The sequence below is a fragment of the Penicillium atrosanguineum genome, assembly GCF_028827265.1.
Source record: "Penicillium atrosanguineum strain IBT 20685 chromosome Unknown utg000003l_segment0_segment0, whole genome shotgun sequence".
Lineage (NCBI taxonomy): Eukaryota > Fungi > Ascomycota > Eurotiomycetes > Eurotiales > Aspergillaceae > Penicillium > Penicillium atrosanguineum.
Window position 1 is genome coordinate 424,398 of NW_026623135.1, and position 26,073 is coordinate 450,470.

At 51.3% G+C, this 26,073-nt stretch overlaps 10 protein-coding genes across 10 annotated transcripts; 4 read left to right on the plus strand and 6 right to left on the minus strand.

The window, feature by feature from the left end:
* Window positions 1–2,505: 2,505 nt before the first annotated feature.
* On the plus strand, window positions 2,506–4,837 carry N7443_003565 (glycogen [starch] synthase; the record flags this gene model as incomplete). The annotated part of the gene is made up of 4 exons (XM_056883621.1): window positions 2,506–2,967; window positions 3,031–4,393; window positions 4,450–4,645; window positions 4,696–4,837. 4 exons carry the CDS (start codon window positions 2,506–2,508, stop codon window positions 4,835–4,837), a joined length of 2,163 nt encoding a protein of 720 aa, XP_056741899.1.
* A 919-nt stretch (window positions 4,838–5,756) lies between these two features.
* On the plus strand, window positions 5,757–6,893 carry N7443_003566 (NMT1/THI5 family protein; the record flags this gene model as incomplete). The annotated part of the gene is made up of 3 exons (XM_056883622.1): window positions 5,757–5,791; window positions 5,850–6,021; window positions 6,072–6,893. The coding sequence occupies 3 exons, from the start codon at window positions 5,757–5,759 to the stop codon at window positions 6,891–6,893; spliced, it is 1,029 nt and encodes a 342-aa protein (XP_056741900.1).
* Window positions 6,894–7,056: 163 nt separating this feature from the next.
* Window positions 7,057–9,030, minus strand: N7443_003567 (arylsulfotransferase family protein; the record flags this gene model as incomplete). The annotated part of the gene is made up of 2 exons (XM_056883623.1): window positions 7,057–8,544; window positions 8,626–9,030. 2 exons carry the CDS (start codon window positions 9,028–9,030, stop codon window positions 7,057–7,059), a joined length of 1,893 nt encoding a protein of 630 aa, XP_056741901.1.
* A 679-nt stretch (window positions 9,031–9,709) lies between these two features.
* erg20 (bifunctional (2E,6E)-farnesyl diphosphate synthase/dimethylallyltranstransferase) lies at window positions 9,710–10,823 on the minus strand (the record flags this gene model as incomplete). Its single annotated transcript, XM_056883624.1, has 2 exons — window positions 9,710–10,633; window positions 10,704–10,823. The coding sequence occupies 2 exons, from the start codon at window positions 10,821–10,823 to the stop codon at window positions 9,710–9,712; spliced, it is 1,044 nt and encodes a 347-aa protein (XP_056741902.1).
* Window positions 10,824–11,301: 478 nt separating this feature from the next.
* On the plus strand, window positions 11,302–13,556 carry N7443_003569 (anaphase promoting complex subunit CDC23; the record flags this gene model as incomplete). Its single annotated transcript, XM_056883625.1, has 4 exons — window positions 11,302–11,399; window positions 11,460–12,174; window positions 12,227–12,410; window positions 12,460–13,556. The coding sequence occupies 4 exons, from the start codon at window positions 11,302–11,304 to the stop codon at window positions 13,554–13,556; spliced, it is 2,094 nt and encodes a 697-aa protein (XP_056741903.1).
* A 128-nt stretch (window positions 13,557–13,684) lies between these two features.
* Window positions 13,685–16,829, minus strand: N7443_003570 (ATP dependent DNA ligase domain protein; the record flags this gene model as incomplete). The annotated part of the gene is made up of 2 exons (XM_056883626.1): window positions 13,685–15,635; window positions 15,685–16,829. 2 exons carry the CDS (start codon window positions 16,827–16,829, stop codon window positions 13,685–13,687), a joined length of 3,096 nt encoding a protein of 1,031 aa, XP_056741904.1.
* Window positions 16,830–17,131: 302 nt separating this feature from the next.
* N7443_003571 (SF3a splicing factor complex subunit PRP9) lies at window positions 17,132–18,758 on the minus strand (the record flags this gene model as incomplete). Its single annotated transcript, XM_056883627.1, has 2 exons — window positions 17,132–17,156; window positions 17,212–18,758. The coding sequence occupies 2 exons, from the start codon at window positions 18,756–18,758 to the stop codon at window positions 17,132–17,134; spliced, it is 1,572 nt and encodes a 523-aa protein (XP_056741905.1).
* Window positions 18,759–19,012: 254 nt separating this feature from the next.
* On the plus strand, window positions 19,013–20,379 carry N7443_003572 (ATP-dependent RNA helicase eIF4A; the record flags this gene model as incomplete). The annotated part of the gene is made up of 4 exons (XM_056883628.1): window positions 19,013–19,043; window positions 19,094–19,348; window positions 19,413–20,306; window positions 20,360–20,379. 4 exons carry the CDS (start codon window positions 19,013–19,015, stop codon window positions 20,377–20,379), a joined length of 1,200 nt encoding a protein of 399 aa, XP_056741906.1.
* A 977-nt stretch (window positions 20,380–21,356) lies between these two features.
* On the minus strand, window positions 21,357–24,557 carry N7443_003573 (WD40 repeat domain-containing protein; the record flags this gene model as incomplete). The annotated part of the gene is made up of 5 exons (XM_056883629.1): window positions 21,357–21,508; window positions 21,560–22,040; window positions 22,110–22,593; window positions 22,648–23,553; window positions 24,508–24,557. The coding sequence occupies 5 exons, from the start codon at window positions 24,555–24,557 to the stop codon at window positions 21,357–21,359; spliced, it is 2,073 nt and encodes a 690-aa protein (XP_056741907.1).
* Window positions 24,558–24,810: 253 nt separating this feature from the next.
* On the minus strand, window positions 24,811–26,065 carry N7443_003574 (Auxin Efflux Carrier superfamily; the record flags this gene model as incomplete). The annotated part of the gene is given in 5 exon segments (XM_056883630.1): window positions 24,811–24,999; window positions 25,013–25,103; window positions 25,162–25,748; window positions 25,795–25,992; window positions 26,024–26,065. 5 exon segments carry the CDS (start codon window positions 26,063–26,065, stop codon window positions 24,811–24,813), a joined length of 1,107 nt encoding a protein of 368 aa, XP_056741908.1.
* Window positions 26,066–26,073: the final 8 nt, after the last annotated feature.

The following is a 26,073-nucleotide window of genomic DNA, read 5'->3' on the forward strand; positions in this document are numbered from 1 at the left end:
AAAACGAAAAGCATCTAGAGGATAATCAGTACAAATTTGAAATGGGTACAAGTTAGTGAAAGAAATTACGCGATATTCTACGATCCTGAGCAACTGGGCTCGCATTTAAGCCGGCGACAAGACCTGATGGCAGGGGAAAGCTGCCGGCTCCGGGAGACTCCCGCCAGGGCCAGGTCGAACGGTGGTTTGGGAAGCTGTTAGACACCATATTAGGCTGAGAGAGACTGCCAATTGCCCAGTCTCTTCCCTCTTGATCGACCAATTGCTCCAATGAAGCTATGGTCTGAAGGCGGCCTCTGGAGACGCTCGTTCCCGTGACCTCGAGTCCACCGCGACCAAATTTCGAGTTGTCAGTTAGCTGGGATACCTGTTGTGAGTTTGGTCTGTGAACGTCAGTCAGAAACATTTCTGACGTTTGACGTCTCACACCGATTGAGGTTCTTGGAGATGCAAACAACGGACGGAGGTAACAAACTGGAGGCAAGTTGCTAGACACACTTTCGGAGCCGTTTGGCATGTTGTTCGGTCTTTCAGCGTCAATGTACAAGCATTTGCTCTCGCTAGGCACAAGACGTTGATCATTTGATGGCATCAATGACACTAGACTCCGAGCGGACGGAATCACGGTATGTTCCTGGGAAGATTTTGAACTACTGACAGTGTCCGTATTCGGCGGAGCCACTGGGCAGAATGAAGATACAGAAGACGCAGAAGGCCGATGAAATGTGGAAGAAGAGAACGAGGAGGATGTGGAGGAGGAACCATATCTGAGACCCGTCCTTGGATCAGAATTGAGCACTCTTAGCCCGCCTACGTGCAGATCACGAGTTGGTTGGCTCAAATGCTTGCTACCAAAACCATCCACTTCTGGTAACATTATGAAAACACGGCCATTAAGACCACTATTCGAAGAAATGATAGGATCGGGATTGACCGCTGTAAGACCACGCAGGTCACCAAGTGGAATTGGTGAGCCTATCACTGTGCCACTGAGGAATTCGTCCGTCGCGGGCGTTTCTCCCCAGGAGCAGGGGAAGGATGGTGAAGAAGGTGAACGAGAACAGGGTTTAGTTTCAGGACATGGACATGAAGGCATCCTGAAAGCAGTCATCGGGTCAGAGGACTTTCTTCTATCCCATAGCTTTTGAAAAAGCGTCTGCGATGCCCAGCACAGTCGCCGGATGAAATACAGAGCCGGCATATTGTAAGTAATGTCACTTGGTGACCGGGCGAGATGGGACTAAGATGATACCTACCTAGCTAAAATATCTGGGTAGGTATGGCGATGTTGCCCAGATGGGCTCTTTGGGTACTGTGGGTGCGTCCACGGGTGACGGTATGGTAGGAGCAAAAGGTGGTTTCCACTCACTAGGCACCAGTCGTGGTATTTATCTTCGTTGAGCAAGGCATTCTGAGAATTTTTGATTTTTGCGAGCAATCCATTTGGAAGTGTCTTTGTGAGAATAGCATTGATCGGGCATTGACGGGACATTGATTGGTGGCTATGCTGCAGGATCGTATTTGATAATCAAATAAAGAATAGCTTCTGGCAAGCGAGGATCTAGCAATTAAGGAAGAGTAAGCTCTTTGTATCTATGAATATCGTTGGGAAGTGAGTTTCAGTTGAACTATGTGTCCCGTGAGTATAATATTCGCAAGTGGTTCCTGGTAATGAATGCCTGATAGTTACGGCATCAACGAAAAGACCAAGTTTGCAACGGGAAGGTGGAGCATGTGGTGACGTCATAAAAGCTTTCCCCAGAATCGAGCTCCCGTGAACGTGCGCCGACTGGCTCTTCCCTTCTTACCTGCCCTACTTTTTTGCCGCTACCAGGGAATGCCCGTAGGTTCAGGGGTTAGGATTGGAGGCATTGACTCGGATCGACGCCTGCAAGAGCGCCAGGTACTTAGAAGGTACTAACTTTTGGTAAATTGGGGGAACCCGGGGCAACCAATTCGGTTAGTTCCCTCTCCGCACACGTAAATCGTGGGGGTACGGTTCCCCCCCCTGGAGTGAGAGCTAGGAAGCAACAGGAGCTTGAAGGTGTAGTGTTACCGGTAAAAGTCTGACCGGGAACCCATTCGGGTTCCATTTATAAACGAGGCTAACGGGGTCGGAGCCAGAGCGTCGTACCGTGTTCCAACCCGGACAGCCGCCTCGGCCAAGCCCGGGAGAAAAACTCGAAAGTTGGCCGATCATTTACTTTTGGGATGGGAAAACGGCCACTGTTGCTTGACATACATGTACCTAGAAGTTTCTATTTAATTTATTAGAGGATTTCCTTCAATTGCTGATCCGAGGTCCTGAGACAGTCCTAGTAAAACGTATAACCAGCCTCCATGGGGAAAATCAAGATCCCGCCCCCCCGCACAGACCGAGTCCGGAGCTGCCAACCCCGTTTTACAAGGTCCAAGTCCCCAAGCTTGCCACTGCCCCCCTCTTTTTGTTTCTTCTCACTCAGGGCTTCTTCTTCACTTCACTGAGCTACAGCTTCAGCTTCAGCTATGGCCGACGAGAACGGTACCGAGCCCATCAAGCGCGATGTGCGCAACCATATGCTGTTCGAGATAGCCACCGAGGTGGCCAACCGCGTCGGTGGCATCTACTCTGTGCTCAAGTCCAAAGCTCCGGTCACTACTGCCGAGTATGGTGAGCGCTACACTCTGATCGGCCCTCTTAACAAGGCTTCGGCTGCTGTGGAGGTTGAGGAGCTCACGCCATCCAACCCGGCGATGCGCGAGACCATTCAGTCTATGCAGTCGCGCGGAGTCGAAATCCTGTACGGTCGTTGGCTGATTGAGGGCGCCCCGCGCGTCCTGCTCATTAATACGGGCACGGGCTACCGATGGTTGGACGAGTGGAAGGGCGATCTGTGGAATACCTCCGGCATCCCGTCGCCGGCTGCCGACCATGAGACCAATGAGGCGATCGTTTTTGGATACCTGGTGGCATGGTTCCTGGGCGAGGTAAGTTCACTCTACATCTGCCAATCGACACAGTGCTGGAATATCTTATTAACTGCTATATAGTACATCGCACATGAACGTCGCCGGGCGGTCGTCGCCCACTTCCACGAGTGGTTGGCCGGTGTGGCTCTGCCCTTGACCAAGAGGCGTCACATGGACCTGACAACCATCTTCACCACACACGCTACACTGCTGGGTCGTTATCTCTGTGCGGGATCGGTTGATTTCTACAACAACCTCCAATACTTCGACGTGGACGCGGAGGCCGGAAAGCGTGGTATTTATCACCGTTACTGCATTGAGCGAGCCGCTGCGCACAGTTGCGATGTCTTCACCACGGTGTCACACATTACCGCATTCGAGAGCGAGCACCTGCTGAAGCGCAAGCCCGACGGTGTCCTCCCCAATGGTCTGAACGTGAAGAAGTTCTCTGCCATGCACGAGTTCCAGAACTTGCACTCCCAGGCCAAGGAGAAGATCAATGACTTTGTGCGCGGCCACTTTTACGGACACAATGACTTCGACCTGGACAACACCCTCTACCTCTTCACCGCTGGTCGGTACGAGTTCCGCAACAAGGGTGTCGACATGTTTATTGAGGGCCTGGCTCGTCTCAACCACCGCCTCAAATCGGCCGGTTCGAAAATGACCGTCGTTGCCTTTATTATCATGCCAGCTCAAACTTCCTCCCTAACAGTCGAGGCCCTCAAGGGCCAGGCTGTGGTCAAGTCTCTCCGCGACACCATTGAGAACATTGAGCAGGGCATCGGCAAACGCATGTACGAGCGTTGTCTGGAGTGGAGGGAGGGTGACAACATGCCCGATGAGAAGGACCTCATCACCAGCCAGGACCGAGTGCTACTCCGTCGTCGCTTGTTCGCCATGAAGCGCCACGGTCTCCCCCCGATCGTCACCCACAACATGGTCAACGACCACGAGGATCCCATTCTGAACCAGATCCGCCGCGTGGAGCTCTTCAACAAGTCTTCCGATCGCGTCAAGGTCGTCTTCCACCCCGAGTTCCTCAACTCCTCCAACCCCGTACTGCCCTTGGATTACGATGACTTTGTTCGTGGAACCCACTTGGGTGTCTTCCCGTCCTACTACGAGCCGTGGGGTTATACACCGGCCGAGTGCACAGTGATGGGTGTTCCCAGTATCACCACCAACTTGTCCGGTTTCGGTTGCTACATGGAGGAGCTGATCGAGAACTCTTCCGACTACGGTATCTACATTGTAGATCGTCGCGCCAAGGGAGTTGACGACTCAGTCAACCAGCTGACTGACTTTATGTTTAACTTCACCGAGAAGAGCAGACGCCAACGTATCAACCAGCGTAACCGCACCGAGCGCCTAAGCGACCTCCTTGACTGGAAGCGTATGGGTCTGGAGTACGTGAAGGCCCGCCAGCTGGCCCTTCGCAGAGGTATGTTTCCCATCCTTTCCTGCTTTTTCAAACACATTGCTAAGACTGAACTGCAGCCTATCCGTCCTCGTTCGATGGAAATGAAGACTACTTCAACATCATTGGTGGAACCGAACAGAAGATCTCCCGGCCTCTGTCGGTTCCTGGATCTCCCCGGGATCGCTCTGGCATGATGACTCCCGGTGATTTCGCCTCTCTCCAAGAGGGCCACGAGGGTCTGAACACCGAGGACTACGTCGCGTGGAAGCTCCCGTAAGTTCACCCCAGCCGACATCGATTTTTCAGAGCTAACCCCCACCAAGTGAGGAGGAAGAGCCAGAGGAGCACTTCTACCCGCTTACGCTGCGAACTCGCAAGCCGGCGGACCGACCCCAATCCCCACTCGACAGCATTGTACCGATCAATGGGGGCAGCCAAGCGGAGGGCAGTAGTCCGAAGGAGTAGGGATTAGTGCCTGGAAAGAGGGCTGAAGCTGATTCATTGGTCCATTTGGGCCTCTATCCTGCATTTGGTGTTTTTGTTTTCTCTTTTCTCTTCCGGAGTGGAGTAGTCCCCTCCATTGCCTGACGTCATGGTGTAATATGTGTTCTCTTAAGTCGACTCGTACCTTATCTGTTGCCTGCATTTGGAGCCTATGATGTTCTGTGGAATTTGATTCAATTGTTTTCCGACTTGGTTTGAAAGTAAGCCATCCTAGGAGTATAGAGCATGGGATAGCTCGGAAGTGTTTCGGCGCCTAGACCGGTTGGAATCGGAAGACGGTGGGTTACCATTCGAATAGAGTTACGAGCCAACCCCAAACATGCAGATCATTATCGTGCCGGTGAGCCTTTTCTTATGCTTTTCGGTGGTGTAATCATCATGAGCAAAGCCCGTGGACCCTGCGCTTCTGCCCCGCCCCGGGCTATTTCTACCCCTCTGCTTTCATTCCTCTTTCTCCTCTTCAACCGCTCCTCTACTTTGTTATACTTCAATTCTACTCCCACTCCAACTTCGATTCAACCATCGGTACGGCACTCTATGGAGCCGCGCACGTCCTAGCCTCGACCCCCCCGCGGGGGGTCCCCAGGACTCTCGCTACGATGATCATCGCGGATCAAGGTATTTTTCATAGTATAACAGTCACTGCTACGCATGACAGGTGTTCGGTCAGACCAATCTTTTCGGAGTGAAGTCTGGCTGTTCTGAGATTATACTGTCAAAACTTGATCTAGATAATTCTAGCGAAAGGACATGCGTGACTTTTGATTGTTTCCCCTTTGCTTTGCCCCCTCGTTCTGACTCGTCTCAATTGAGGGTGCCATTCTCTCTGGGATGCTGACCGGTTTTAAGTATAAACAGTTGAACTTGTTCTACCGTCAATATGGCCACTGACAAGATCACCTTCCTGACCAACTGGTATGGCGATGACTGACTAGACCTGATAGCTTGGAAGTAGGCTAAGTGTGGTTCGCAGGCACGCGACCCCCTACCACGCCCCCCTGTACCTCGCCCAGGCCCGTGGCTACTTCAAGGATGAAGGTCTCAAGGTTGCCCTCCTCGAGCCCAATGACCCTTCTGATGTGACCGAGATTATCGGAAGCGGCAAGGTTGACATGGGTTTCAAGGCCATGATTCACACCCTGGCAGTACGTTCCTATAATCCGCTATTGACAACATCGGTCTAATACCTCTCAAGGCCAAGGCTCGTAACTTCCCCGTTACCTCAATTGGCTCTCTTCTTGACGAGCCCTTCACCGGTGTCGTCTACCTGAAGTCTAGCGGTATCACCGAGGACTTCCGCAGCCTTAAGGGCAAGCGCATCGGCTATGTCGGCGAGTTTGGCAAGATCCAGATTGATGAACTTACCAAGTACTATGGCATGACCGCCGACGACTACACTGCTGTCCGCTGCGGCATGAATGTGACCAAGGCCATCATCCGTGGTGATATTGACGCCGGTATCGGCCTCGAGAACGTGCAGATGGTCGAGCTGGCCGAGTGGCTCGCCGAGCAGGGTCGCCCCCGCGACGACGTTCAGATGCTCCGCATCGACCAGTTGGCCGAGCTGGGATGCTGCTGCTTCTGCTCGATCCTCTACATCGCCAACGACTCTTTCCTGGCCGCCAACCAGGACAAGGTCCAGAAGTTCATGAATGCTGTTAAGCGTGCCACTGACGCCGTCATTGCCGACCCCGCTGGCACCTATGAGGAATACATTGACTTTAAGCCCATCATGGGAACCCCCGTGAACCGCAAGATCTTTGAGCGCTCGTACGCTTACTTCAGTCGTGACTTGAAGAACGTCAAGCGTGACTGGGAGAAGGTCACCAACTACGGCAAGCGTCTTGGTATCCTCGATGCTAGTTTCGAGCCCAACTACGTCAACAGCTACCTCTCGTGGACTCTGGATGAGGATTCCACCGATCCCACTGGTGACCAGAAGCGCATGGCTGAGCTACAGAAAGAGATCGCTGCCACCGGTGGCTTCAAGCGTCTTGCCGTCGGTGCAACTGCTTAGAGCTGTGGACTATAAATCTCTACAGTCGAACATGTCGGTTCACTCTTTACTCCGACTTTGCTTAGCAGAATGAATGCAAAGACTTGCTTGATATGTCCAAGATGCAACTGTGTAGATTCAACAAACCCAACGCCGTATATGCAATGCAATATAGAATGCCAAATCACTCATCCTCTTCCCGTTTCAAGAGATGATCGTCGGCTCGCTCCCCAGATTCCAAATCGCTTAGATCGTCCAATTCATCCAATTCCTCCCCAGAATGCACAGCCTGCCACTTAGTGGTACTTCGATCCTGTCCAGCCTTGGCGAAAGACCGTCTCCAAGCATAGAACGGAACAAACCTCCACACAAGCCACACACTTAACCCAACCGCCGTAGCAGTCAGGAATCCCATCCCAAACATCAAAGAAGGAGGCAGAGTCCCTTGCATCCCCAGACCATCCTGCTCCTCCTCCCCATCATAAACCATAATTTCCACACTCAACTTCTCCGGATCTTCCCAATCCATCAAAGGCGACGCACCAAGATACGCACCCATCTTATCCAGCCCCACAATCCTCAGCTTAGTATACAAACATCCGTCAGGGATATTGACAACAGTCTCAAATCCAGACTTCGGCACAGCCAGAATAAAATCCAGCTCCGAATCCTCAACCGCCTCCCCATGCCCCGACCTCCGCGCCTGAGTCCGCAAATATGCACCCTGCAACACCCACGTCTTCACCTCCGTAGCCCCATTCCAACTGACAGAAGCATGTGTATCCGAAAGTGCCACGTCGGGATTCGTAAGCGGCAATCCAACCCAATCCTGCTTGAACACGCGATACGACATGACCTGGCCCGAGTTGAAGGAATTTTCCGATCCGAAATGTACTTCGCAGAGGACTTCGCCGTCGGGAGCGAACTCGGTGTATGCAGCATTGTAGCCATACCCGACGAGCACGTTTCCGTTGTCCAGGACTTGTACTGAGCCCTGGGATTGGCTGCTGATAGGGAACGGATTCCAGTATTGTTGGCGAACAGAGGCTGTCATTTTTGTTTCATCAATGTCGATGAATAGACCGCGGCTCGGGTTCTCGGGGGCGCCTTGCCCGCGAGATGAATTGTCGAAGATGGTAATTGCTCTTGTGTTGGAGGTCGAGTAGTCATCTTGAAAGCGGGCATGATGCTGCCAGCTGATATTCGTCGCTGCGCCATCAGATAAATCGATGAACGAGTTGTGTTTTCCACCTAGTTTCCAAATAATTCCACCCGTTCGACCATCGATGTATGTCAGACAACTCGTATATCTGAACGAGACGAGGAAATTGCCCTTTTCGTCTTTGTCAACGCTGTTGATATGGAAGAGGTCCCATGGCTGGTCTTCGCTATCACCATTCCCTTCGCGGTCTCGCTCGACTTCAATGAAAGAGAAATGCTCCGAGGCACGCCACTCGAAAAGTACTTCGTTCGTCTCAACATCTACTTCCACGAAAATACCATCCCAGATCCAACCGGTCTCGAGGCCTCCTGCCTCGCGCAGATCAGCGGGGGTAATGGCATAGGCGATGAAAACAGCCGTATCATCTTGCGTAATATGGAACTCGTGAAGATCAACATCCAACCCATCTACACCGTCGAATTTGTAGACTTCTTCGTAATGCGAATTGAGCTATACAAATCAGCACGACATACGGACCCAACACATCATCATGCCTGACAATGCACAATAAGTAGGTCGGTAGTCACTCACCATATACCCGGTCCCAGCCGCATGCTCGCCATCAACATGATCCCCCGTCCAATAAGTCAAATATCTCTCCCCTTTAAAAGTATACACATTAAGATTGAACGTAACCCAATCATCATACTCCTTGAACCAAACCAAATGGCCCTCGGAATCCAGAATGATGGGCCCAGGCTTCCTAACCGCCGGTCCACGCGGCGCAAGCATCACGTACCCATCACTGCACGCCTCGCTGCGCTGCCAATAATTCAAAATTGGACCTTGCACCCCCTTCGACGAGTACCGCTGCACCGGGAACATACCCTCGTAGCCGCCTTTAAACCTCTGACTGCGCCATTGAGCTTCTCGGTCCGCGAGGGCGCATAGGAGGAATGTCGCGAGCGTGACAATGCGCGCGACCAGAGCGATCATCGTTGACTGAAGAAATCATAATCATGGCTACGGGAGGTTCATTAAAATCGGCGTCTTCGGCCTGGGATGCCGTCGGGAACGAGTCCACGCGTCCGGAGCTGAGGATTGGGCCCGCTAGTTCCAGAAAAGGGGGTGGAGAACGGGGTGGTCTGTTCCGCTCTTTCTTTCTTTCTTTCTTTCTTTTTTGTTTCGCATCAAGCGGAGAGGGTCGTTTAGGCTCTCGACTTGCGAGTTGTGACGTGGACGGTATACGGGATCTTACACCTTGGCGATCTGGTGGCCTTTGGTGATTCTTAGGTTGTTCTACATATGGTTGCTGGGATCCCAAGGGGATTACGCGTTCTGTCAGAAAGTGGCGGTTGATAGCTGATAAACGATGAATGATAAACGAAAAAAAACTCTGATAGACCTGATATCGACGGAAATAGACATTGGCCCTTGCGCTTGGGGGGATTGGACGGGCTCAAAGCGTCCGAGTCTATTGGTCGTGCACATACTTCATTTAGCTATCCGAAAGCCAAGCCTCAGCCACAGTAGTATATCTGTTTGTATTTACCTGAACTTGAACCTGAACCTGAACCTGAACCTCGGGCCAGTGGTCTATAATGGTGTGAAGGAACTTGAAGAAGAGATTAAAGTGTGCTAATGCCAAATGCCCAATGCGCCATGCCTACTTCATCTACTTGGTCCGCTTGTAGATCTTGCCGAGGAAGGCCTCGAACACCTCCTTCTTGAGACCCTTGGACTCGTCAACAGCCGCAATCTTGGCCCGCAGCTCGCCGACAACCTTCTCCTCGTACTCCTTGTACAGCTGCTCGAGCTTGAGCTCATCGAAGACCTTCTTCACCTTGAGCTCCTCCTCCTTGTCCTTGCGACCGTAAGAGGCGTCCAGAATCGCGCGCTGCTCGGGGGTGCAGCGCTGGATAGCCTGGTTGACCAGCCACGAGCACTTGTTGTCCTGGATGTCGGTACCGATCTTGCCGATGACCGAGGGGTCGCCGAAGTTGTCAAGGTAGTCGTCCTGGATCTGGAAGTACTGACCGAGAGGGATCAGGATGTCGTGGGCCTGCTTAAGGTTCTCCTCGGTGGCGACCTGCAGGTAGTGCATGGCCAGAGCAACGGGCAGGTAGAAGCTGTAGTAGGCAGTCTTGTAGGTGACAATGAACATGTACTTCTCCATGGAGAAGTTATCCAGGTTGACATTGTCCTCAGGGGCGGTGATCAGATCACAGAGCTGACCCAGCTCGGTTTGCCAGGTGACCTCATGGAAGAGCTCGACGATGTCGATGTAGGCGGGGTGGGAGCGGAAGCGCTGCTTGAGGATGAGGTAGATGGCCCCCTCGAGCATGAAGGCGTCGTTGATGGCGATCAGGCCGACACCCTCGTTGCGGTACCAGCAGGGCAGACCGCGGCGAGTAATGGAGCTGTCCATGAGATCATCGCTGACGAGGAAGAAGGCCTGGAGGAGCTCGGTGAGCCAGCCCAGGATGCTCAGGTGCTCGAATTGTTCGTCGGTCAGGGGCTTCTTCAGGAGGGCGAGAGCGGTATCGGGGACCGAGAGGCCGCGGTTCAGCTTTCCACCGGGGACATTGGTGTTCAGGGACTATTGTTCCGAAGAGTTAATTAACGTCTAGAATGGGGTTTGTGTTGTTCCTGTGAAGAGGGGTAATTACCTTCTCGAACCACTCAAGGGCGTTGGCGGGGAGGTTGTACTTCTTCGCATGGGCCAGGATATCCTGCGCCAGCGAGGGGAAGATGGCCTCGAAATCGGCACGCTTGGTAGTAGAAGCCATAATGACACAATTGGAAAAATTAAAGGTAAAGGGTATATGTGAAAGACCGAATAGTCTCCGAACAATCGATAAATTGATTTTCCCCGCGGAGGGTCCACTTGGCGTGTTTGCTATGTTTGTGTTGACATGCGCAGTTGCTCCGCGTCCTTTTTGTCATTGCTTCTTGAGAAATGCGCTGGATTCCGACCGATGTTCGATAGGGCGTGCTTTCATTGCCACATATCTTTTTGTTGGTTGCCGTCATTGGGCTGAAAGTGTCCACTGATCGCCGTCCGCGCCGCCAACGCGCCGACCCCGAGAATTCGTTGCGGCCGCAGTTCCAGTGTTGATTGAGCCACGACACGCTTGCTACCTTACCAACCAGATATCGCTGGCAAATTGCGGACTGTGATCTTATCGCATACCGAGTCTCATACAGTGCACGTGGGCTCCTCAACGAACGGTATATTTGCGCGTGCAGCGCGTGAGATAGCCCACCATGGAGTTCACCGAGGCCACTATCCAGGATCTCAATTACCGGTTTGAAGATGCAGCTATCAAGTGCTCGGAGCGTTGTCTCTATCAATCAGCTAAATGGTAGGGCTAGTCATTGACAAATCACAAGACACAAGACTAACGTTTTCATGCATTGTTTAGGGCAGCAGAGATGCTGGATTCACTCTTACCAGTCGGCCATGAAGACACCGATCCAGAATCCCCGATGGATGTGACGGACTTGGCACCCGCTATAAACCCATACCTGCGCACAAAGGACCTCGAAGAGGCCGCTCTCGAAGCCCAAGAAGCACACAAGTACCTTTTGGCCAAATCCTACTTTGACACTCGAGAGTATGACCGCTGTGCAGCAGTTTTCCTACCTCCCAAAGCCCCCCTCATTCCTTTCTCCATGACATCGCCCAATTCAAAGTCAAAACAGCCCCGGACCAACCCAATGAAAGGCAAGGACAAAGCCTCTCCCTTCCAAGGATCCAAAGGTCATGCCACGAAAAACCCGTACCCCAAGATCAGCCAAAAATCGCTTTTCCTTGCTCTATATTCGAAGTACATGGCCGGAGAAAAACGCAAAGACGAGGAAACTGAGATGGTGTTGGGTCCTGCAGATGGCGGAATGGCGGTCAACAGAGAATTGCCAGATCTAGCGCGGGGTTTGGAAGGTTGGTTAGCAGAGCAGTCTGCTAACGGATTGGAAGAGCAAGGCCAGGGCTGGCTGGAGTACCTCTATGCTGTCGTTCTATTGAAGGGCCGGAATGAGGAACTAGCTAAAACATGGCTCATTCGAAGTGTGCACCAGAACCCATTCCACTGGGGCGCATGGCAAGAGTTGAATGATTTGCTTGGAAGTACGGAGGATGTTAGTTCTCTGTTGATATGCTGAAAATGCCTTGCCGCTAACATGATAATAGTTAAACCAAATCCTGCCTCATCTGCCGGAGAACGTGATGACCCTAATCTTTCACGTCTATTGCAGCCAGGAACTATATCAAGCTACAAACGCAACAGACAAAGCTCTAAACGAGCTGGAATCTCTTTTCCCCACCAGTGCATTCTTACAGACCCAACGAGCACTGCTCTACTACCACAACAAAGGTAATCCTCTTTGCATGACACTGCCACTTCCAAGGCTAACAAATGGCAGAATTCGACGAGGCATCTCAAATTTTCACCCAGATCCTAACTACATCACCCCACCGACTCGACAGTCTCGATCACTTCTCCAATATTCTATATGTGATGGGCGAACGGCCAAAGCTGGCCTTCGTTGCCCAAGTAGCAACCGCCACAGACAAGTTCCGGCCCGAAACCTGCTGTGTTGTGGGCAACTATTATTCTCTGAAATCCGAGCATGAGAAGGCTGTCATGTACTTCCGCCGTGCTTTGACCTTGGATCGTAATTTCTTGTCCGCCTGGACACTGATGGGCCACGAATACATCGAAATGAAGAACACGCACACCGCCATCGAATCCTATCGCCGTGCCGTCGATGTTAATCGCAAGGACTACCGAGCCTGGTATGGTCTCGGCCAAGCCTACGAGGTTCTTGACATGGCTTTCTACGCCTTGTTCTACTACCAACGCGCTGCGGCTCTCCAGCCTTACGATCCCAAGATGTGGCAAGCCGTCGGGTCATGCTACGCGAAGATGGGCCGAGTGGAGCAGAGCATCCAAGCTCTGAAGCGCGCCCTTGTTGCAGGCTCTTACTACGCAGATGACGGCGTGCCAGGCGCAAGTCCCGGCTCCAACACGCGCAAAATACTGGATCCGGAAACCCTGCACCAGATAGCGACCCTGTACGAGCGCTTAGATGATGAAGAAGAGGCCGCCGCATACATGGAGCTGACCCTCCAGCAAGAATCAGGCGGTGCACCCGTACACGATGAGAACTCCGATGATGACGATTACTCATCTGCTTCTGAGATCGCAGCTCACAGCGATGAAGGCTCTGAAGACGATGATGGAGCTTCTCGTCGGCGTCGCCGCAAGCCGCGCCCCAGGACCTCGTCCTTTGGTATGCAGCACGATGATTCGACCGCCAGCGATGCCTGGCACCATGGCACGGGTCCCACGGCCACTACATCCAAGGCTCGTCTCTGGTTGGCGCAATCCGCTTTGCGGAATGGGGACCTGGAGCGTGCTGATCAGCTGGCGGGAGAGTTGTGTCAGGATGGAATGGAGGTCGAGGAAGCGAAGGCGTTGATGAGAGATATCCGTGCCAGGAGGGAAGACGCGGATTAGTCTCGGCTTGCTGTATCTTATTGTCATGATAGCGCGGCGTTTATCTTCTAAACGGTTACTAGTAATTACGACACTTGCATGGAGGGTGTACTCTCTTCCCAGTCATTGTTCATTATTATCAAGTAGCACTAATCATCGAAGCAGAGGAGAGGATTGATGGATTCGTACTCCCCCATAGCCAAGATTTCGGTTTGGGCAAAACTTACGGAAACAGGAGGCGTCAGTTCGGGCCTACACCTCTTGTAGTGGGTTTCCAATTGAGGGGTTTCTTTACTGCTTGAATCTGGACCAGAATCCCAACGAAGACAAGCATAGTAGTACTTTTTTCCAAGATCCACCCAAGTGGCACGTAAGCAAAATCGTAGATCTTTAGGTTGAACGAGTTGTTTCACAATATGGGAATCCAGAAAGAAGATTCTTCCTAAAGGTGGGTAGCATTCTCTGGCTCTGAACCCCTGGAGAGCTTGGGCGGTTTGATAGATTTCTTGACCAAGAGATGTTTCACGGGGATTGACGAGCACGATGCCAAAAGCTATGCTGTTCGAGACGGCTTCGGGGTTGGATTGTTGGAGGGAGGATCTTGCCTCAATAGAGCCTACGGCCTGGAAGAATTTGTGAAGACCGGGAGACTCTTGTTTGGGTGGGAGGTTAGAGGCGACACCCGACATGTACACAGGGACTGTCATCAACGGGGATCGAGGATTGTTGTTTTCGTTGGAAGATGGAGCTATAGGATCTGGTTCTTCGATTTGTTCGGGGTGAATGGAGACGACACTCGGTGTTTGTGAATCGGATAGGAGAGGCGGCCTAGCTTTCATCCACATGTTGCCCGGCGGTCGTTTGCCATGTTTGATGGGTGGTTGAACAAGTGTGTTGGCTCCTGTCTGGCTAGGAGCCTGGCGAGATGACAAGTTCTGGTTCTCAGCCAGAACGCCGTCGGATTTTGAGCTACGAGGCTCCTCCGGAAAGGCGATTTCATCAACATAGACAGCAGGAACATCATTACTACTGTGCATTGAGCCATGGGCAGTGTTCAGAAGAGCTTTTTGCGAATGTTCTCTGTCTTGACGCGAGTCGGGGACGTCTTTATCATGAGAAGTATCAGATAATTCAGTTGCTTGTGAATCGGCATCTGATTTAACGCTGGAGCTTCTTGAAGATGGACTATGTGATCTTTGCGCAATGTATTGGTTCAGTCCGTTGCCGACCTTCAATCGCTTGCACCACTCCTCTCTTTCTTGGGAAAGATCATCCTCCGATATAGATCGAGCGTTCTCTGCCAGAAGTTGGAGTTCTCGATGAGAGACTGCATCTTGAAATGTTCTGTCGGTATGGACTTTCAGAATGCGAGGAAACCGCAGTGTGAAATAACGGGCATTGGACGGCTTTTCAAATCCGCTGCCCATCATCTCGACAACAAAGGGTTTCTTGAATAGGCTGGATGCTCGAGGAAGACTAGAATGTCCGTATTCCACATCAAATCCTTCGAACTCTTCTGGGTCGCACGCATAGAACTCTCCCACTTGATTAAAATACTGGAGAATATCACGGTGCATGCAATGGTGGTTGACCACATCGACAACTTTGAATCGAGGCACAGTCTTAGAAAGCTCAGAGTTCTCCTTATTTAGAAGACATCCAACCAAAAGGTGTGTCCATCGCACTTTGTTGGAGGGCGCGGCGGCATCATGAGCATCATAAAACCCGCCAATCAAAGCGAAATCGACCGTGTCTCCCAGGCCGGGGATGTAGTCTTTCTTGAGCTTGATCCACCTACCAAATGTCTTTTCCACGCCAGTAGAGTACATAGGAAAATATGGCTCTTCGGAAGCCTTCAACACACAACCCTCCCATCGTTTAGAGATTGCACTGGCAAACATAATCTCTAGTCGACCTCGACTGTCAGATCTACTGAAATCCAAGACCTCTTGTTCAGCGATGGCGGCTCGCCCAGGGATTAATTGGAACACGTCCTGGAGTAGCAGTCGTCTTTTTCGATGAGGTTCTCTCAAGCAAACATCATCGTCAAGCAAAAGAATATCGAAGCAGACAATCATCAAGTGTTCATAAGGTTGGGGCCTATCCACGTCAGCATATGTTAGGGGTTATGAGTCCACTGTGGTCGTACGGAGAGTCACTGTCAATCCCAAGATATGTTCCAGATCGAGGAAGAAACTTTCGAAGCTTGTGAAAGTCTGCCACGGCCTTCTTCTCTTCGTTCCATACTAGCAGTTCTCCTTCCAGAATGCAGTGACGTGCGAATTTGCAATTGTTGGTGCCTATTTGAAGGGATTCCTCAAGAGTTGGAATGATACCAGACCGATCTGCCGTGGAGTCTTTGCCACTTTTCGAGAATATTTGTACCGGGGTTTGCTTGTTCGTAAGATCGATGTGAATCTGACAGTACTCGCCATCATATTTTCGTTCAATGCTCATACGGCGGCCCTTTACCATGTGGTGACAGTGTTTGATACTGCGAGCTTTGTAATATTCCGGTCGTCCGATTTTTATACCAGGACGTGGCCGTAGATGATCAATAGCAATCGAACAAAGGCTGGCAGCCAGTCGAGGATCTGGACGAGATGGGAATTTGTTGATGGGTTCGGAGGAAAGTATTTGCACAGCACCCTGTAATGTGTCTTGGAACTGAAGGAGATATGGGAGCAAGAAATGGAACCGATCTAGAGTATACTTTTGCGGAAGCACGAGGGGGTAGTTCTTCAGAATCATACGAGTAAGCCACTTGGCATCACGGCTGCTAAGACGCCGATATAAAGGTGTCAGAGCACCTTCCACATCTACGGCAGTCTTTTGTCGGCGTACTTGGGGACCTGAAAAGCGGCATCGAGATGCAATCATGCCCAAGGCCAGATCAATTTCTTCCACCGTAACTTCTCGGTTCGGAGGAATATCGTTCTCAGCCTGGCGCATCACATTCTCCACGCATTGTCCAAGATCAGGGCCTCCGGACTTGCGCCACTGATCTAGCTCTGCCAAGCGGGAGGATCCCAAGCCCAAACAACGGGCGGTCACTCTGGCCAGCGAGGTGGCCTGGAGCCAGTAAACACGGTCTGGGCGTTTCTCGGGAAACATACACGAGAGCAGAGCCAGCTTATCTGTGTCTGTATTATGGATGTGTCGATCATGCTGAGCAAACCATTGTCCAATAGTTCTGATGTCTGGTCCGTTCTTTTTCACGGCCACGGCCTTGGCCACGCGGTTGTCATCGAGGTCGGACAAAAGATCACACAGGAAGCTGAATTTGAACCCCATGGAGCATGACTGCACCAGGGACAACTCGCCCTTGATAGAATAACACCTAACACTCAAAACGAGGAAGCGGGACGCGAAAATTCGCGAGTGGACCTCATCCACGGAACACGAAAGCACGTGACTACGAATTATACAGAAGTGCAAAAAGATGTACATTGCAAACCGCTTTCTTCGAGGTATATCGGTCTATCTACATAGACACTCCGAAGGTATTCGCCAAACTCCGAGCTTTTAATAACAACACGCCATCCCTACCAAAAACCAGCGAAAGAAGGGACAGGAAATGGAAGGCCCCGTTGCGACTAGAGAATGCCCTGCTTTTGAAGACTGTGAGTTGTTAGCATATGTCCTAGATAGGGGATAGAAATGAAGGGTTACTGACTCGAGATAGATCCTTTCCGGCATGACATTGCCTTCGGCATCCTCCATCTGTACAACGTTGTCGCGGGCATCCCGCTCCTTCTTGCGTTCGGATTCCAATGATTCCCATAGCTGTATAGCTTGGTCGATGCTAGTGATCTCGCGGAAGAGGTTCGTGTTTGCTGTAATTCCCAAACACTTCAGTCCGTGAATATGCGTAGCTTCAGAGAAATGCTTGTCGAATGCCCGACGACCCATGTAGACATGATTTCCGCAGATCTCACACTGATACTCGACTCCAAGACCATGAAGCTTGTAGAGCCAGTATGGAATGGGCTTGCCGTCCCAGGCAATAGGAAGCTTCAAAGGGTTATAGATCTTCTCGTCATCATCTTCGTCGTCAGATTGTTCTCCATTCTGGCCCTCGCCAAAGCTCTCAGGCTCGGCCATCAAGGCCTCGAGTTCCATTTGGCGTTCACGTTCCGTCATACCCTGTTTTCGCTCCACGTTGGTCCTGGTGGCTTGTCGTTTGTCCTGAAGTGCCTTCGCCAGGCAGCGCACGCGGTGCTCACGTTCAGCAACGGCGCGTTCCTTTAGGCTGTAAGATGATATATTGCTTGTCGCTCCTGTGGGCCTCTCGCCCGATGCGCCTGATGCTTTGCGAGCCTCCGCGGCACGGATATGCTTCTTGCCCATCAAGTGATTCCGATACACGTTTTCGTTCTTGAATTCCTTCTCGCAGTCCGGGCACCATGTTCCTTCACCTGTGCCCTCAGTCTTGGGTCCAGAGGCACCGTTCTCAGCCTTGTCTTCTGTCCAGCCAAGAACTTCCTTCGCCTCCCACTGCTTGTCGAATTCCTCATCGAAGCTCCCAAATAACTTGTCCAGGTCCTCGAGGGGCTTAACACGCTTAATAAAGCTTTCCAGGTAGGTGGCAAGCGCGCCAACGTAGCGGAAATATTTGTCGGACAGCTTATCTTTCCGCTTGATCGACATGCTTGGGGGAGTGAAAGCGTCGAAGATCTCGAGATACTGGATATACTTCACTCGCTTCACACCAGGCAAGTTCAAGTAGTCCTCGTGAAGAGTCGTCAAATCCAAATACCGTCCAAATCCTTCCTCGCCGGTGAACATGTTGTCGATTTCCATGCCGTACACCTCGCCTTCGCCGGGCTGGCGACGCTTGTATGCTTTCTCAAGGTTGTCGACAGGTTCGTTCGGGTAACGCTTGTGGAAATCCTTGATGCCGTCAAGTTGTTTGTAGAATTCTTCAAATTGGTCTCCTGTCGCGATCGACTGCACTTCCTTCTCGCGAAGACCGTCCGCATCCTTGTAGATCTCAAGGAGTCTCTTGGACTGCTCCTCAATTCGGTCCAAGAGTTTCGCAAGGTCATGGTCGCGGGCGAGTTCTTCCCGAATCTGTCCAGAGAAAGTCAGCAAACGAGACATCTTATGAACGCCAAGGGCGTAGTAACTTACATTTCGCGGCTTCTCAGCCACGCGATCAGCAACGGCTTGCTCCAACCTCTCAAGGTCTTCGTGAATAAATCGTTGATCCTCAAGCAACATCTTGAATGTGCGACCGTATCCCGGCTTATTTCCGACCTGTTCACAAAAAGGTTGGCTGGAGACAGCGTTGACCGTTGAGAAGAATTGGATTTGCGGCGGGTTCGAGCTGCAGCTTTGCGGGTGGTCACGTGCTAGTGCCACTTCCATCGCAAAAAGTCGATCTGAACTCTCACTTACAGACAGCGACAACCGTCACCTGAATCGAATATTCAGATCCCTTCCCTGTTGTCAGCTGAATCCTTACTCCTTTCACCATGGCGGACGGAATCGACAGACGTGCCGAAGGTATGCGCCTCCAATCGTACTGAAACAGCACCCTGCTAACAGCTGCACAGAGCGGATGGAGTTCAACACCTCCAAGGAGGTCACGGTGGCCCCTACCTTCGAGGACATGCACTTGAAGGAGAGCCTCCTCCGCGGCATCTATGCTTACGGCTACGAGTCTCCCTCAGCTGTCCAGTCGCGTGCGATTGTTCAGATCTGCAAAGGTCGCGATACCATTGCGCAAGCCCAGTCTGGTACTGGTAAAACCGCTACATTCTCGATCAGTACCCTGCAGGTCATTGACACGGCTGTGCGTGAAACCCAAGGTATATAGACCCCAAAATCTGAGTGGTGGAGAAAGCGATGCTAATGAGTGTTCCTTTACGATAGCCCTTGTTCTTTCCCCTACCCGTGAACTCGCAACCCAGATCCAGTCCGTCGTCATGGCTCTCGGCGACTATATGAACGTCCAATGCCATGCATGCATCGGTGGCACCAACGTCGGCGAAGATATCCGCAAGCTCGACTACGGCCAGCACGTCGTGTCAGGAACTCCCGGCCGTGTCGCCGATATGATCCGTCGCCGACACCTGCGCACCCGTCACATTAAGATGCTCGTCCTCGATGAAGCAGACGAACTTCTCAACCGCGGTTTCCGCGAGCAGATCTACGATGTTTACCGCTACCTTCCGCCGGCGACGCAGGTTGTGGTTGTTTCGGCCACCCTTCCTTACGACGTGTTGGATATGACGACCAAGTTTATGACAGACCCCGTGCGTGTCTTGGTCAAGCGTGACGAGTTGACTCTGGAGGGTATCAAGCAATACTTCATTGCTGTTGAGAAGGAGGAATGGAAGTTTGACACACTCTGTGATCTCTACGACACCTTGACTATCACCCAGGCTGTGATCTTCTGCAACACCCGTCGAAAGGTCGACTGGTTGACCGACAAGATGCGCGAGGCCAACTTTACCGTCTCAAGCATGCACGGCGAGATGCCCCAGAAGGAACGTGACAGCATTATGCAGGACTTCCGTCAGGGTAACTCTCGTGTTCTGATCTCCACCGATGTTTGGGCTCGTGGTATCGATGTCCAGCAGGTTTCACTCGTGATCAACTACGATCTGCCTACCAACCGTGAGAACTACATTCACCGTATCGGTCGTTCTGGTCGTTTCGGTCGCAAGGGTGTGGCTATCAACTTTGTTACCAGCGATGATGTCCGTATTCTGCGGGACATCGAGCTATACTACTCTACCCAAATTGACGAGATGCCCATGAATGGTGAGTCGGCTCTTCAAACCTCATTCAAGGCTTTTATACTAACTTCACTCCAGTTGCCGATCTTCTTTCATGAATACCATGACCTTGATTCTCCAACTGTTTACTGCATGCTTTTCCACTAGCCAAAAGTGACTTGATATGTCCCTCAGGGACATTTACCGTACATTGGCGTTCATCGGCAATTCTGCAAATGTAAAGATGAAATTCAGTCAAGGTGACTGAGGGGCCGCTTCTGCGTGGAGGAAAGGGAAAACAATACTTTTCAGTAAGGATACACTAGTTTCTTTCGGCATTTTCTTTTTTAACTGACCAACCTCCAGTCTAAGATTGCCAGACACGATGATTACCCGGTCAAAGGTGCACTTGTGATTTACTTTTTTTTGCTGGGTTTTCTAATTACGCGGACGCTTTTGGAGTTACGAATGACGGAATCAATTTTAATTCACTTGTATTTTGTCCATGTATTCTTATACAGTAGAGAGCGCAGTATGAAACAAAATCTTTGTCCCGGGAGATATATAGACTCCATACTACGTGGCAACAGGAAGAAGAATATAGAAGGAATGCTATCGCATTTACACATGTATTGAGATGCTACAGTCTTTGAAAGTACTCCAGAAAGGTCTGTATAAGTATGTGATAGGAGGAATCGTGATCATGGTCGGAGTCGGGTATGGGCCTGCACAAATAAAATCAAAAAGAACAAGTGGAAGAGCACATGTTTATCATCTTTAAAAGCCCCTAGTATGATTGCCTAACCGTCAATTGCCCGTGAAATTGAAAGAAACGCCAGCGGAAATTGGGACGGGGACGCCTGTGATTAGAAGCATGGATATGGAAACATTCTTGCTTGGCTTGCGCGGATTCTGTATTATTGATCGAGATCAGAATGTTGACGTTGATCTCAATGCACTTGTTCGTGGGATTCCGTTGGATGATACTCCACGCCGTTGACTTGGGACGCCTGCCGGGCGAGGTCGGTTGTTTTCGCCGGTCCAACTGGAGTTTTGTTAGTGGCGCTTTGAGTAGTAAATTGGATATGGAAGATGCTTACATGCGCACAGCACAGTCATCGCCTGCTGAAGCAAACATTGTTGCGTTCGTCGGGTTCCATGATATTGAGTTGACACAACCCGAGATATGCCCCCCAAGAGTCTCCACGTGCTTGCCATTGTCCTTATGCCAGATGTAGACCTGGGAGTCTGGAATGTGTTAGTACGACCGTGTCCTGCTACGTGATCTGCAGTTCTCACCTTCGCTGCCGCTGACGACAAAGTTCTCATCTGCCCCGCCAAATGTGCTCCGGATAACAAACTTGCCCTGCTTCTGACCTGAGAAACGCCTAATCACAAAGGATGTGTCCATCTCGAGGAGCTGGATCTCTCCTTCTGCCAAGCTCACGAGCATATGTTTTGAGTCCCGGCTAATAGCAACTGATGTGGGTTTGCTGGCGACAGGGAAGCAGATGACTTCCTCGTAGGTTTGGAAATCGAACACGTGGATCTTTGAATCAGTGTCTGCCGCTACAAGTCGTCGTCCATCCTTGCTGACAGCACAATCCTGCACCCGGAACCCGCCTTTCCACTTGTGCAGCGATGTCCCACGAAGACTCCAGTGGCAGAGTTGCGAGCTTAAGTCGAAAGAAGCCGTTACGAACGATTCACCGTCTGCAGCCCAAGCGGCGGCGGTTACGGGTTCGCTATGATGGTCAATGGTGAGAAGACAGCGGCCAGTCTAGAAGATGGAGTCAGCGGCAGTAAATAATCTCAGCAGTCGGGAAATTCATACCTCTACGTTCCATACTCGGGCTTTTTTGTCTTGTGAGCAGGTAATTAGTTTCGAGTCATCTGGGCTCCAGCTAGCAAATGCAACTCCCGAAGCATGATCATCTAGCCGCTGAAGCACTTTAAAGTCACTGGTGTCGTATATAAACACGGTATTGTCCGTGCCAGCAGTGACCAGCTTTGTGCCATCGTGGGAAAACCCGCAATACCAGACTTCGTCAGAGTGTTGAGTGAGGTCGTGGGTGACTTGCAATGGGAAGTCATTTCGGTCACACATGTGATCCGAGTAAAGCGAAGGCGGATCAGCAGTATTGTGGTACAGACAGTTGTTGATCTGACTCTGCTTCACACTGTCTAATAGAACTGCGAGTCGGTGCTGAGGAATCATGACAGAAGGGGATATGGACCTGGATAGCTTCGCGAGAAGCCGTTCTCGCGATACGCTGTGGGGGCCGTCCCATCCAGGTTGATCACGTAGCAATTCTGTGGGGCACATGAGAAAGCTGTGAGGTAAAAGTTAGCAAATCGTATTGTGATATCATCTGTAGTCAACGCACCTAGAAAGAGCATGAAGACGTTCAACATTGTACTTCAACGGCGTGAGTTCTTGCCGCAGAACAATCAGTGCCGCGCCTAGATCACCCGCCTCCAGGAGCTCAAGAAACTTATGTTCCCGCAAGTAGAAGAGCATTTTGCTCCTGTCCGCATCTTCCGCCAACAATAGTGTATTCTCATCCGGTGAGGATCTCTGGGTATTGTTTGCACCTCCATTCCTGAATGACTGAATCAAAATCCTTTCAGCCTCCGACCATCGCCCGCCCAACACAGCACTTCGGAAGGTGGCCACCCCGGCGGTCTCTAGTTGATAGCCGCTCTCAGCACTCAGCATAGAAGCCGCGCCGCCGTAGCCCATCTCGTACAGACTCTGCATTATAATGCGCGTGACCTCCTCCCGCCTATGGCCGTAGTAGCTCATGTTTGCCAGAGACTTGGCAGAACCGTTCGTGTGTGACTCTCCATTCGACGCAGTAGTGGATTGGCCGTTCATACTGGCTTTTCTTGAGGTAGGGATCGAGCCGTTGGAGGCCTGTGGAAAGCCATTTGTCGATAGTCCATCCGCACGCATGGTTGCCAGGCGCCTACGCTTGTGGGATGAAGAATGACCGTCAGCTCGGCCGGGAGGTATAGAATCGTTCGGGGACGCGACTGCGGTGCCGTCTTCAGGCGTGGCTCTAATCCCCGTAACTGAAGGATCAGGGCTGCTTGAAGGAAGGCGGCGGCGGCGGAGATTGGGTTGGGCTCGGGAGGATGGCTGGGCGGATCGGTACTCTGGAGGAGATTCGGTATTGCCGGACTCGGCGGCAATAGGGTCGGGGAAAGGAAGATCAGGGTGGTCGGGGATGAAAGGTTGGAAGGGATGATTGTTGGCCAGGTCGAAAGTTGGGATCTGCCCAGTCCCCTGGCTCTTTGGAAAGAACCAGGTGAGCAGATCTACAGGCGGGTGGATAGTTCCTCGCCGTTTGGGAGAGCTCGTGATGGAGCTATCGATAAAAGGGAAGTGTCACCGGGCAGAGACAGATCAAAGTCTAAGATCCCAGATGGAACTGAGACGAAGGGGGATGTTAAATAGAGGGTTCAAAGGGTCTTGAGGTCCCCTCTTTGGGATATGGAGGTTGGGTTGCGGGCGGAGATGGGAAATGGGAGAAGGGAGCAGATGAGCTCTTATCGGTAACCCACTCGTCAGGCGTCACCGGACAAATCTTTCTCTCGTCAGCTGATGGTAAAGAAATCAAGTTGTAGTGAGTTTGATGCACTTTGCTTCAACTGAGCTCTGATCGTATTATGTTGAATAGTCCCTAGCCCAAAGAATTCGGTGATCCTGTGGCACCCTTAGGTGATCACCGCAAGCGCTATACATGTACATGGACCCTGCACCATAGCTAGCTAACCGGACACCTGGCTCAGACATTCCCGATCGTACCTTGGAAACTAAATCCGAATGAAGCCCTATAGGATTGCACACATGATTCTACAGTGGCTCATCCCCGCTGACGCCATCATGATGCTTCTGGTCCTACCCCCTCCCACGCCCCAGCTATAAGAACCGTCCAACCTCGATACATCGTTAGAGCTTTTTCCAACTACTCTTGACATATCTCACTTCATCAATCCATCACAATACAAATATATTATCCACTATGGCCTGTGACTGCGGATCTACTTGCGGCTGTACTGGCGCTCAGGGCTGCACTTGCGAAAAGGGCAGCTGCACCTGCAAGGGATGCGGAGTATGTGATTTCTTTTGCCCCGGGAGGAAACTGGCAATCTGTGCGAAGATTGGATAGTGAACTAACTTGAACTCTCTATGCAGAAGTAATGATGTCCCTCTACAACCGCGCTACCTACAAGCACGCCACCTGAAACCGTTCGCAGGTGAAACGACAAGGTCAAATTTTGAATGAATCATGTTGATGACCTTGAAAATGGCTAAGTGCAAGCAATTCTTTCTTTTGACCTTAATCTAGGGTAGTGTGATACTTCAAGAAAATGAATACCTTGCGTATGAATCCGTATCGGAGTAGTAGACGTCATAACCACTTAACCCGCGCCGCCTCGTATGCCTTCAGTGCGCCCGTCATCGTGAAACATGAATGATGACAGAGCGTAAACAATCCAGTCAAAGTTAAACGAGATTCGAAATGTAAATTATGAGCAGCATTTCAACCTATTGATGTCTTTGCAATAGCCATTTTCTCGGTCTTTGATGCATGCGCCAATTCCGCCAGTCCGAAAATCACCAACGCCAGCGGACCGGTCGGCATGAGCATCATGCTAAACCAAAGCTTCGGATCGTCTTCTGGGAGAAAAAATATGTCATGACAGCCCATACATGATCGAGATACTGAGAGCTGGCCAGATCACCAGCCGCACTACAAAGAGCGTCGCCATAGCCCAGATGAGAATCCTCTTGGAGTCACCATCGGCCACCGTAAGTTCAAACCTGACTTCCAATCTGTACCCAGGCTTGTAATTTTGAAGAGCAGTCAATCAATGTCTAGAATTTCGAACACTGGTCGTCAGCCATGCACGGAAGACTTCCCCGGTTGTCATCTCGCGCGAAGAATGCCCGGTGCAGAGCCGGCACCAAGCCTATCAGCGCAGCGAGCAAGGTACAACCAATAACCACATCAGCGAATATATCACCAACTGGTGACAACAGATGCTGCTCAAAGCTATCTGGAAAGAACGAGCAAACCAACAGGTTACAGCTGCGGATGCAGCTCCCGAGTGCACGCCTTGCGTTCTGTGCGCGCTGCGGAAGCAGGGGCGTGGTTTCGGTCAGCAGTTCGTCGTCATTGGTTGATGGGGTTATTCGGGGTTTTTCATGGTCAAGGTCGCTGCCCGGTCCATCTTGTCGCATTTTGGGCCCTACTACGTAATCTATCGCTTTGCTGACGACTGCGCAGACGAAGGAATATCTTTGTGCTCGCTCGATGGGAGTTGGTGTTTCTTCTCGACCGCGAAGTATGAGTCGGAGGGGCCCCACGCTATCGAAGACTGTAAGAGCAGCAAGGAGAGAAATGCTGTGTTGTTGAGTACGCATGCTGGGGCTATCCATCGAGGTAGGTTGAATATGCGTGAGACTAAATGCGCAAGGCTAATGGATGCAGATGTATGGAGACTGGACCATACGAGATACTTACAAACATGACAAGTATTCCAAGGTTTATATCTTCGAACTTATCACTTACCAACGATAGGAAATAGTTCAGTGCAGTGCTCAGATGATCCTGTTGGCCAAGATTGACCACGATCAACGCCGGCAGGAGGAGCTTGACGCCCAGGCCAGAAAAATCGTTAATTGTAGCATCATGAATAAGACGAAGCCCGCGTGCAATGGCCTAAGGCCACATGTGAGTTAGATTAAATCACATGCTTGAAGAGCACCAAGGAACGCGACAAACAACCCTGCATTCATCACA